Here is an 8,785-nt window from a genome sequence, read left to right as displayed (position 1 = left end):
CTCCCCATCCCCTGCTCCCCATCCCCGTTCCCCATCTCCTGCTCCCCATCCCCGCTCCCCGTCCCCGCTCCCCGTCCCCGCTCCCCATCCCCGCTCCCCATCCCCTGCTCCCCATCCCCGCTCCCCATCCCCTGCTCCCCATCCCCGCTCCCCATCCCCGCTCCCCATCCCCTGCTCCCCATCCCCGTTCCCCATCTCCTGCTCCCCATCCCCGCTCCCCGTCCCCGCTCCCCGTCCCCGCTCCCCATCCCCGCTCCCCATCCCCTGCTCCCCATCCCCGCTCCCCGTCCCCTGCTCCCCATCCCCGTCCCCTGCTCCCCATCCCCGCTCCCCATCCCCGCTCCCCATCCCCTGCTCCCCGTTCCCTGCTCCCCATCCCCTGCTCCCCGTTCCCCGCTCCCCATTCCCTGCTCCCCGTCTCCGCTCCCCATCCTCGCTCCCCATCCCTGCTCCCCATCCCCGCTCCCCGTCCCCGCTCCCCGTTCTCTGCTCCCCGTTCCCGCTCCCCATCCCCGCTCCCCGTTCCCTGCTCCCCGTTCCCTGCTCCCCGTCCCTGCGGGAAAGGGCCAGCACAACGGGTCTGGTCCCGCAGCCTGTCCCTTGCACGCCCCACAGCCCCGCGCTGTGCTCCTAGAGCCCCAGGCGAACGCCGCCCTGCAACGAACCACCAGCTTCGGCCTCCGGCGCTGGCCAGTGCAGCGGCCCGCCCGCCCGGGGACGCCAGGTCACGCCGGGCGGCCACGGCGGGGCTCGCAGCGCCAACCGGCTCCGCGCGCGCCCTTCCCGCCGCAGGCCCCGCCGCGGCGCCATTGGCTGGCAGGGTGCGATTGGCGGGCAGGGTGGGCCAATGGCCGGGCAGCTGCTGGGCGGGACAAGCCCCTGGGCCACGCGAGGCGGCGGGCGCGAGGCGCGCGGTGCCCGCGGTGCCGTCCCGTGCGGTCCCGGCCCGTCCGGTCCCGTCCCCCGCGCGGCCTCGGGCACGTCGGCGCTGCCCCCGCTCCCGCCGGCAGGTACGCGGGGGGCGCGGGGCTGCCCGTCGGGCGGGCGCTGGCGGCCGGGCCGGGTCAGGCGGCGGGCTGCAAGCCGGCCCGTGTTCCCCTCACAGTCGCCGGGGCCGGCGCCCTCTGCTGGCCGAGCGGAGCCCCCGAGATGGCGGGGCGCGTGGGAGCGTGCGTGGGCCCCTGCGCAGACAGCGGAGCCCGCGCGGAGCCCGCGCAGCCGTGCGGCCCGCGGCGTGGCTGCGCGGGGCCGCAGAACGCGCCTGCACCGCCCCGCGCCGGCCCGTCCCCAGCCGGCCGGGCCACCCGCAGCAGCGGCGGCTGCGAGCCCCGCGTCCCCAGGGCCGGCTGTCTCCGCAGGATGTCCGTGGGCTCTCCGTCGGCCACCCCGAGGCTGCTGTACCGCAGCACCCGCCTGCTCCGCGCGGCCTTCCAGCACCTCCACGAGCAGCAGCAGCGAGCGGACGCGTTCTGCGACGTGGTGCTGCAGGCCGAAGGTGAGCGGGCAGCGCGGCCGCGGGGCTGCTGGTGCTCGGGAGGACGCGTGGGCAGGGTCCCCGCAGCCCCCGGGGAGGGTCAGGGACAGCGGGAGGACTGCAGGGCACTGACAGCAGCTGTCGCGTTGCAGGCGAGGCGGTGGCGGCCCACTGCTGCGTCCTCTCTGTCTGCAGCCCCTTCTTCATGGAGCAGCTGGGTCGGGAGCTGCCCCCCCGGGGCCGCAGGGTGGTGCTGGAGCTGGGGGGGCTGAGGATCGGGGTGCTGCGCAAGCTGGTGCGTTTCCTCTACACGGCCGAGCTGGAGGCCACGTGGGAGGAGGCGCAGGAGGTGCTGGCAGCCGCCCGCCGCCTCCGCGTCACCGAGCTCGAGTCGCTGCAGCTGCGGGGGGGACGCCTGATGCGGCCCGGACCCCAGCGGCAGCTCGACCGCTCCTGCCTGCGCCCAGCCCGGCACGGCTGCCCCGCGGCGGGCGGCAGAGCTGAGCCCGGCAGCGCCACTGTCCCCACGGGGAGCGCCGCTGTCCCCCCGCGGGAGCGGTCGTGCTCTCCAGGGACCGCACGCCCCAGCCCCGGCCCCGTGGGGCGGGTGAAGCTGCGGAAGGTGGAGAGCAGGGGGTGCTGGGAGGTGGTGCAGGAGTGGCAGCCCCGCGCGCTGGCAGCAGGCGACGGTGCGGTGACAGAACCGCAGCCCCTGTCAGACGAGGATGCGCTGGAGCAGGCAGGCAGGCGCTCCCCCCACCAGCGGCCCTCACCGGCAGCCTGGAGGAAGCAGGAGCAGGTGCCCCCCGCACCCCCACAGGGTCACAAGCAGGTAGTGTCACTGGAGGAGGAGGATGTGGACGTGGGGACGCTGGAGCCGTGCCTGCCCTCTGGCACTGTCTGTGTCTGGCCCTGCCCCTCATCCGAGTCGGACGAGGATGTGGATGTGCTCACTTAGAGGGCGGCTCTGCCTCCCGGGCAATGCCGCCAGGGCTGCCCTCACCCCTGGCCAAAAGGCTGTACCAGCCCCAGGCTGCTGGGCCTGGAAATAAAGCAGTAGAGCTGAGCTTGTGGGGCTGCTGAGCTTTATTGGGGAACAGTAGGGGGACGAGGAGGACGTGGGGAGAGCTGCCCACAGCAGAGCTGCAGCATCGGAGACGGGACTGGGGCTGGCAGTGCCCCCCACTTCGTCTCGCCTCTTCATGGGTGCTCATGCTGCGAGTGCTGGTCCTGGCTTGGCTGTGGGGAGAGGTGGTCGGCGTGCGGCCTTGGCCCAGCCCAGCCCACCCCTGTCCCCACTCACCTGGCCGCCACCTCTATGCCAAGTTGCTCTTCAGCGCTTCCACCATGGCCTCTGGCTGGGGGAACTTCAGTTTGCGGGGGGGCCCCTTCCCTATGCCGCTCCACAGCTCCACGGCTGCAGAGAACAAGGGGGGACGGGTCAGGGGGGGACAGGGAACCCTCGCCCCCGCCCCCCCAGCCCCTGCACTCACTGCTGCCATCCTCCTTCACCAGGGACACCTCGAAGCTGTTCCTGCGCGGCTGCCGGGGGTTGATGTCCACGGGGAGATGGGCCACGGCCCCGCGCAGGGCCTCGCTCACCGCCGCCGCGTTACGCCCGAACACCCGTCAGCTCTTGCTGGGGGGACACAGGCGGGTCAGCGCCCGGGGGGCACCCCGAGGGCCTCCTTGACACCCGAGGGGCGCTAGGGGGCAGGTGAGGTCCGCTCACCAGTGCTCGATGACGACGCGGGGGCCGGTGCCCCCCGGGCTGTCCTGGCCCTGGGTGCGGGGCCGCTTCTGCGGGGCGTCCGCCTGCTCTGCAGCCTCAGGCACCGCCGGCCGGGCCCCGCGCTTCCGCCCGCGGGGAGCCATCCTGGGGAGAGCGCCGGGTGCTGCGGCCGGGGCGAGCTCGGGGGGTACCGCGGGGTCCCACGGTGCGGGGACAGGGATCCTGCCGGGGGACGGGAAGGGTGGGACACCGGGGGACCCGCGGTGGGCGGGGCAGAAGGGTCACGGGGATCCCGCTTTAGGAGGGGTCAGGAAGGGCGGGTCCCCGGGGATCCACCCTGGGGGTGAAAGGAAGGTCCCCATGGGGATCCTGCCGTGGCGCGGTGGAGATGCCGCCGCGGTGTGTGGAGAAAGGGGGTCTGAGGACCCTGCTGTGGGGCAGTGGGCGGGAAGGGGGTCCCGGGGACGCTGCTGCGGGGAACGGGCACGGGAGGGGCCGGTACGGGGGGCTCCCGGTGCCGGAGCCGGGAGCGGCCGCGCCGCTTCCTACCTGCAGCGCCGCGCCGAACACGTGCCGCGACCGCGGGGCACCGCGCCGGCCTCCGCCACTAGGGCGAGCCTCCGGGGGGGCAGGGGGCGGGGCCGAGCGGCGCTCCGGAGCCCGCGTGCCGGGCAACCGGGCCGCCCCCGCTCCTCGCTGCCTGACGCCTCTGCGGAGCCGTCTCGCCCTTCCCGGTCAGCGGCGGCGGCGAACGGGGCCGTGGTAACGCGGACACAGACCGGACACCCCTCCGGGCGGGATCAGTGGTTGCGCCCGCCGCTCCCGCTCGGAGCCGCGCAGCCAGCGCCGCAGCGACACCCAATCAGAGCGCGGGGCCGCAGCAGCGGGCCAGCCCCCGGCAGCAAGCCCCGCCCACCGACACGGACACACGGACACGGGACCACGGACACACACCGTTTATTGTCAGCGATGAGGACGAGCGTTAGCCGAGGGCGGGCCCGGCCCACACGGCACCCCCGGGCCCAGCCCGCAGCTGCCCCCACAGAGCCCTGGGCAGGGGTCCCGGGGGCCGGCGCCACCAGGAGCCGGTGCCGTGCGAGGGCTGAGAGCAGGGGCAGCCGCTACTTGTCCTTCTTGGTCTCCCCCGGCAATGGCGCCTGCGCGGGGGATTCCTCAGGCGCCTCCTCCCGCGGCTTCGGCTGCTTCTTGGCCCTCTGGTAGAGCTCGTTGAGGTTGAACTCCCGGATCACGTTCTCCTGCGGCACAGAGGCAGCGTCAGCGCCCCGGGACCCCCGCGGGCCCTCCCCGCCCCATCCCACCCACCTCAGAGAAGGTCCAGGACACGGCCCGGCCCTTCTTGTCGATCTGCGGCCGGCGCATGGTCTCTGTCCCGCCCTGGAAGAGGATGAGGGTGGGCAGCTGCTTGGTGAGCGGGGAGGTGCTCACCTTGTACCTGCAGCAGGACGGCACAGGCTGGTGGGGACCGTGGGCAGCTGAGGGAGCCGGGGGCTTCCAGAGACCCCAGCCCGGCCCCACTGCCCAGCCCGGCCCCCAGACCTGGTGCTGACATCCGTGTACCGGCCAACATCCACCTTCCCAAAGTGCAGCCCCGAGCAGTTGTACCTGGGCGGGACGGGCAGGAGCTGTGAGTGCCACGGGTGACCGGGCCCCGCGCCTCGCCCGGGCCTCCACGGGCACCACTCACTTGAGCGAGAGGTCGGCGAAGATGGGGGCGAAGGACTGGCACTCGCTGGACCAGTTGGCAAAGAACTCAACGATCCAGGTCACCCGCTTGTCCCGCTCCAGCTCCTCCTGCCGCGGGGGCGCGGGGCTCAGCGGGGGCGGCCGGCGGAGTCCCGGCCCCCCGGGAGGGGATACTCACATCTATGGTCTTGTCGCTGAAATACTTGATGTACTCAGGGCCCATGTAGAGGGGGGGCTTGCAGGTCATCAGGAACACTGCAACAACAGCGCCCCTGAGCCCCCCAGCTTGCCCAGGCTGGGTTTGGGATGAAGCTCCCCCTTCCCCACGGAGCCACGGCAGAGCGAGCCCTGGGATGGACCAGCCCCCTTCCCCTTGCGGCGCTCCCCGAGCCGCCCCTCGCCCGTGGAGGCTCCTCACGGCTGCAGCCTCCTTGGCAGCGAAGGACACAGGGCAGCCCGCGGTGAGGGGGCTCTGGCCCACAGCGGGGCCGCGGGCGCTGGGGGTGCTGGGCACACTGAGCCGTGCCCGCGGGTGCCCTGGCGCCCCCGGCAGGTCTCACCTATGCAGAGCGTGAGGTACAGCAGGCCCATGCGGATGTCCAGGCGGAAGAAGAGGATGGCGTTCGCCACTTTGCTGAACATGAAGATGTTCCCAATGTGCTGCTCCACGGTGACTGCGGGAGGGAGAGAAGACGGTGCCAGATCCTCACAGAAGACCAGGGACGATCCTCAGGGTGGGCCAGAGCTGGTCCTGCAGATCCCAACCCGTCCGGCTCCTTGCGAGAGGGCCCACACGCGGCCCCACGGCCTCCCCCACCGCAGCACAGGCCCCAACTCACTGGAGCGCCGGTTCTTCATCATCACGATGGCGCTGAGGAACATGAGGATCTCCACCTCCCGCTGGGACAGGACAGAGAAGCGTGAGCAGGAGGCACCACGGGCCCTGCAGAGCTGGGGCGGCCGCAGCGCCAAGCGCAGCGCCAACCGCAGCCAGGCTGCTCCTGGCACCAGGACGAGCGGCTGCGCCGGGCCCTGCTGGCCCCAAGCCCCGCCGGTCCCGCGCCTGCTCCGGGAGCTGCTTCTCCTCCCGGGCCCCAAGGGGGACACAGCAAGGAGACGGGGCCGCCCTGCAGCACGGCCTCCCAGGCCCTCAGCAGCGGGACGGCAGCAGCAGGGCAGTGCCAGGGCCACTGCGCTTCCCCAGCCGGGCCGGGGACACGGGCCCAGAGCATGGCCCCGCCAGGCCTCGGAGAGCGGGGCCAGACCCAGGGGCCCGGCAGGTGAGGGCAAGAGGGAAACCAGGCCCGGGGGGTGCGGGTGCGGGTGCGGGCCCGGGGGAGGCCGGGCCCGGGGGAGGTCGGGGCGCCTCACCCAGTCGAAGTCGCAGGGGTTGCCATCCTCCCGCTGCGAGGGCAGCCCCTGGCAGAGCGGCGGGACCTTGCGGACGAGCAGGAAGGCGGTGGCCAGCAGCGCGGACAGCGGGTAGTAGGGCCGCGCCAGCCAGCGGCACAGCCCGGGCACTGAGTACAGCAGCGCCAGCAGCGGCGCCAGCACCGCCATCTTGGCCTCGGCGCGCACGACCGCCCACCTCCTATTGGGCCGCCCACCTGCTCGTAAGCGGGAGGCGGGGCTTTTTACCCGCTGGCCAATGGCGAGCGGCGCTGTCAAGCACGCCTCACGCCTCGGCAGACCAATGAGGGTGAAAGAGAGAAGCGGCCAATCAGAAGGCTAGGTCTGAGTCTCCCTTAGCAACCGGGCAGCGGGCGGGGCTCGGCCAATCGCGGCGGGGCGGGGCGGGGCGCTGGCCCCGCGCGGGGCACGCCGGGAAGATGGAGAACTTCTCCGCGCTGTTCGGCGGGGCCGAGCCGCCGCCCTCTGCCGCCGCCGCCCTGGGCTTCGGGCCCGCTAAGCCGCCGGCCGCCGGGGCCGCACCGCCCCCCATCACCGCCGCGCCGCCGCCGGGCGAGGACGCGGCCCGCAAGGCCGCCACCGGCCCCTTCTACCTGCTGCGGGAGCTGCCAGGTGCGGGGCGGGTGACGCGCTCGGCCAATCGGCGCGGCGGAGCCGTGCCGCGGCGGAAACTGGCGGCGCGACGGGCCAATGAGGAGAGAGGGTGGTGGGCGGGGAGGCGCGAACTGACAGCGCGGCAGGCCAATGAGCATGCAGGGGGCGGGGCCAAGCGGCTTGCAGTGGAGCGGGGAAATGGCGCCTAAGGGGCCCGGGGCGGGGCGGGAGCGGCGCCTGGGGTGGCCGGGCGGGGGGAGCGGGATCGGGGGTGGCCGGGCGGGGGGAGCGGGCCCGGGGGGGAGCGGGATCGGGGGTGGCCGGGCGGGGGGAGCGGGATCGGGGGTGGCCGGGCGGGGGGAGCGGGGCCGGAGGTGGCCGGGCGGGGGGAGCGGGATCAGGGGTGGCCGGGCCGGGGGGAAGCCGGGCCGGGTCCCGCAGCGGGGGGGAGCGGGATCGGGGGTGGCCGGGCGGGAGGAGCGGGATCGGGGGTGGCCGGGCGGGGGGAGCGGGGCCGGGGGTGGCCGGGCGGGGGGAGCGGGATCAGGGGTGGCCGGGCCGGGGGGAAGCCGGGCCAGGTCCCGCAGCGGGGGGGAGCGGGATCGGGGGTGGCCGGGCGGGAGGAGCGGGATCGGGGGGGAGCGGGATCGGGGGTGGCCGGGCGGGGGGAGCGGGGCCGGGTCCCGCAGCGGGGGGAGCGGGGCCGGGGTCGCGGGCCCGCGCGGCAGCAGCTCCCCATCCCATCCCATCCCGTCCGTCCCGTCCCGTCCGCCCCGCCCCGCCCCACAGGCACCACGGAGCTGACGGGCAGCACCAACCTGATCACGCACTACAACCTGGAGCACGCCTACAACAAGTTCTGCGGCAAGAAGGTGAAGGAGAAGCTCAGCAACTTCCTCCCCGACCTGCCCGGCATGATCGACCTGCCCGGCTCCCACGACAACAGCAGCCTGCGCTCCCTCATCGAGAAGCCCCCGATCTGCGGCAGCTCCTTCACCCCCCTCACGGGCGCCATGCTGACCGGCTTCCGCCTGCACGCCGGCCCGGTGAGCGCGGGCGGGGAGCGGGGGGGCGGCCGCTGGGGCCGGGGGCAGCGGGCGGGGGTGCGCCCGGCCCGGCCTGAGCAGCCCCGTCCCCTGTCCCCAGCTGCCCGAGCAGTGCCGGCTGATGCACATCCAGCCGCCTAAGAAGAAGAACAAGCACAAGCACAAGCAGAGCCGCACGCAGGATCCCGTCCCCCCAGGTAAGGGGCTGCGCCGCCGCAGCCACTCCCGCTCCCGTCCGGCCCCGGGGGATGCCCGGGCCCTCCAGCGGTCTCCTTCCTCCAGAAACCCCCTCGGACTCCGACCACAAGAAGAAAAAGAAGAAAAAAGAGGAGGATCCGGAGCGAAAGAGGAAAAAGAAAGAGAAGAAGAAGAAGAAGGTGGGTGGGGAAGGCCGCGGTTCGATTCCCAGCCTGCGTCCACCCTTGGGGCTGCCGAGTGAGCTGCTGTGGAGCAGGTCTCACGGGATCCGTCTGTCCTTCCTCCGCAGAACCGGCACAGCCCCGAGCACCCGGGGGCGGGCGGCTCGCAGGCCAGCAGCAGCAGCAGCCTGCGGTGAGGCCGCCCGGGGTGCCCGGCCCGCGGGAACAGCCCCGGCTGACCCGGGAGGGACTCGGCTCTGCTGCGGCATGCGGCGGGGGGCTCGGGCTGGCCTGTGCCCCCCGGCAGAGAGGACACCCCGCAGCCCCCCATGCAGCCAGCGGGACCAGGGGACCAGGACTCTGCTGGCAACGGAGCTGCCAGCCTGGGCCTTTTATACCAGAACAACCCAGTGCGTCGGGGCCTCTCTTTTTTAGTCACCTTTTAATTAAAGTCTTTGCTCTGAGG

At 73.8% G+C, this 8,785-nt stretch overlaps 3 protein-coding genes across 4 annotated transcripts; 1 reads left to right on the top strand and 2 right to left on the bottom strand.

Annotated features, from left to right (window-relative positions):
• Positions 1-2,577: 2,577 nt before the first annotated feature.
• On the bottom strand, positions 2,578-4,286 carry SELENOH (selenoprotein H). 2 transcript variants are annotated; one of them, XM_080345618.1, is made up of 5 exons: positions 4,161-4,286; positions 3,207-3,350; positions 2,968-3,113; positions 2,778-2,891; positions 2,578-2,713 (listed from the first exon to the last, which is right to left on the bottom strand). In XM_080345618.1, the coding sequence occupies exons 2-4, from the start codon at positions 3,347-3,349 to the stop codon at positions 2,791-2,793; spliced, it is 390 nt and encodes a 129-aa protein (XP_080201744.1). In that variant the 5' UTR covers position 3,350; positions 4,161-4,286; the 3' UTR covers positions 2,578-2,713; positions 2,778-2,790. The 2 variants fall into 2 exon arrangements, with proteins under 2 accessions (XP_080201744.1, XP_080201743.1); XM_080345617.1 differs by having other exon boundaries at positions 3,207-3,428; positions 4,161-4,232.
• On the bottom strand, positions 3,924-6,481 carry TMX2 (thioredoxin related transmembrane protein 2). The gene is made up of 8 exons (XM_080345616.1): positions 6,282-6,481; positions 5,750-5,810; positions 5,471-5,584; positions 5,089-5,165; positions 4,912-5,018; positions 4,764-4,829; positions 4,530-4,659; positions 3,924-4,462 (listed from the first exon to the last, which is right to left on the bottom strand). The coding sequence occupies exons 1-8, from the start codon at positions 6,468-6,470 to the stop codon at positions 4,328-4,330; spliced, it is 879 nt and encodes a 292-aa protein (XP_080201742.1). The 5' UTR covers positions 6,471-6,481; the 3' UTR covers positions 3,924-4,327.
• A 241-nt stretch (positions 6,482-6,722) lies between these two features.
• Positions 6,723-8,783, top strand: MED19 (mediator complex subunit 19). The gene is made up of 5 exons (XM_080346288.1): positions 6,723-6,932; positions 7,704-7,960; positions 8,061-8,157; positions 8,243-8,337; positions 8,448-8,783. The coding sequence occupies exons 1-5, from the start codon at positions 6,740-6,742 to the stop codon at positions 8,514-8,516; spliced, it is 711 nt and encodes a 236-aa protein (XP_080202414.1). The 5' UTR covers positions 6,723-6,739; the 3' UTR covers positions 8,517-8,783.
• The last annotated feature ends 2 nt before the right edge of the window (positions 8,784-8,785 follow it).

Source organism: Nesoenas mayeri (genome assembly GCF_963082525.1).
Source record: "Nesoenas mayeri genome assembly, chromosome: 5".
Lineage (NCBI taxonomy): Eukaryota > Metazoa > Chordata > Aves > Columbiformes > Columbidae > Nesoenas > Nesoenas mayeri.
This window is presented reverse-complemented; position numbering and strand designations above follow the sequence as displayed.

Coding starts and splice junctions, on each gene's coding strand:
- TMX2 (XM_080345616.1), bottom strand. CDS start 6,470: ATGGCGGTGCTGGCGCCGCTGCTGGCGCTGCTGTACTCAGTGCCCGGG. Junction 5,019..5,088: donor TCAGCGACAAGACCATAGAT/GTGAGTATCCCC, acceptor CCCCCGCGGCAG/GAGGAGCTGGAGCGGGACAA. Junction 4,830..4,911: donor TTCGCCGACCTCTCGCTCAA/GTGAGTGGTGCC, acceptor CGTCCCGCCCAG/GTACAACTGCTCGGGGCTGC.
- MED19 (XM_080346288.1), top strand. CDS start 6,740: ATGGAGAACTTCTCCGCGCTGTTCGGCGGGGCCGAGCCGCCGCCCTCT. Junction 6,933..7,703: donor CCTGCTGCGGGAGCTGCCAG/GTGCGGGGCGGG, acceptor CCCGCCCCACAG/GCACCACGGAGCTGACGGGC. Junction 8,338..8,447: donor AAGAGAAGAAGAAGAAGAAG/GTGGGTGGGGAA, acceptor CTTCCTCCGCAG/AACCGGCACAGCCCCGAGCA.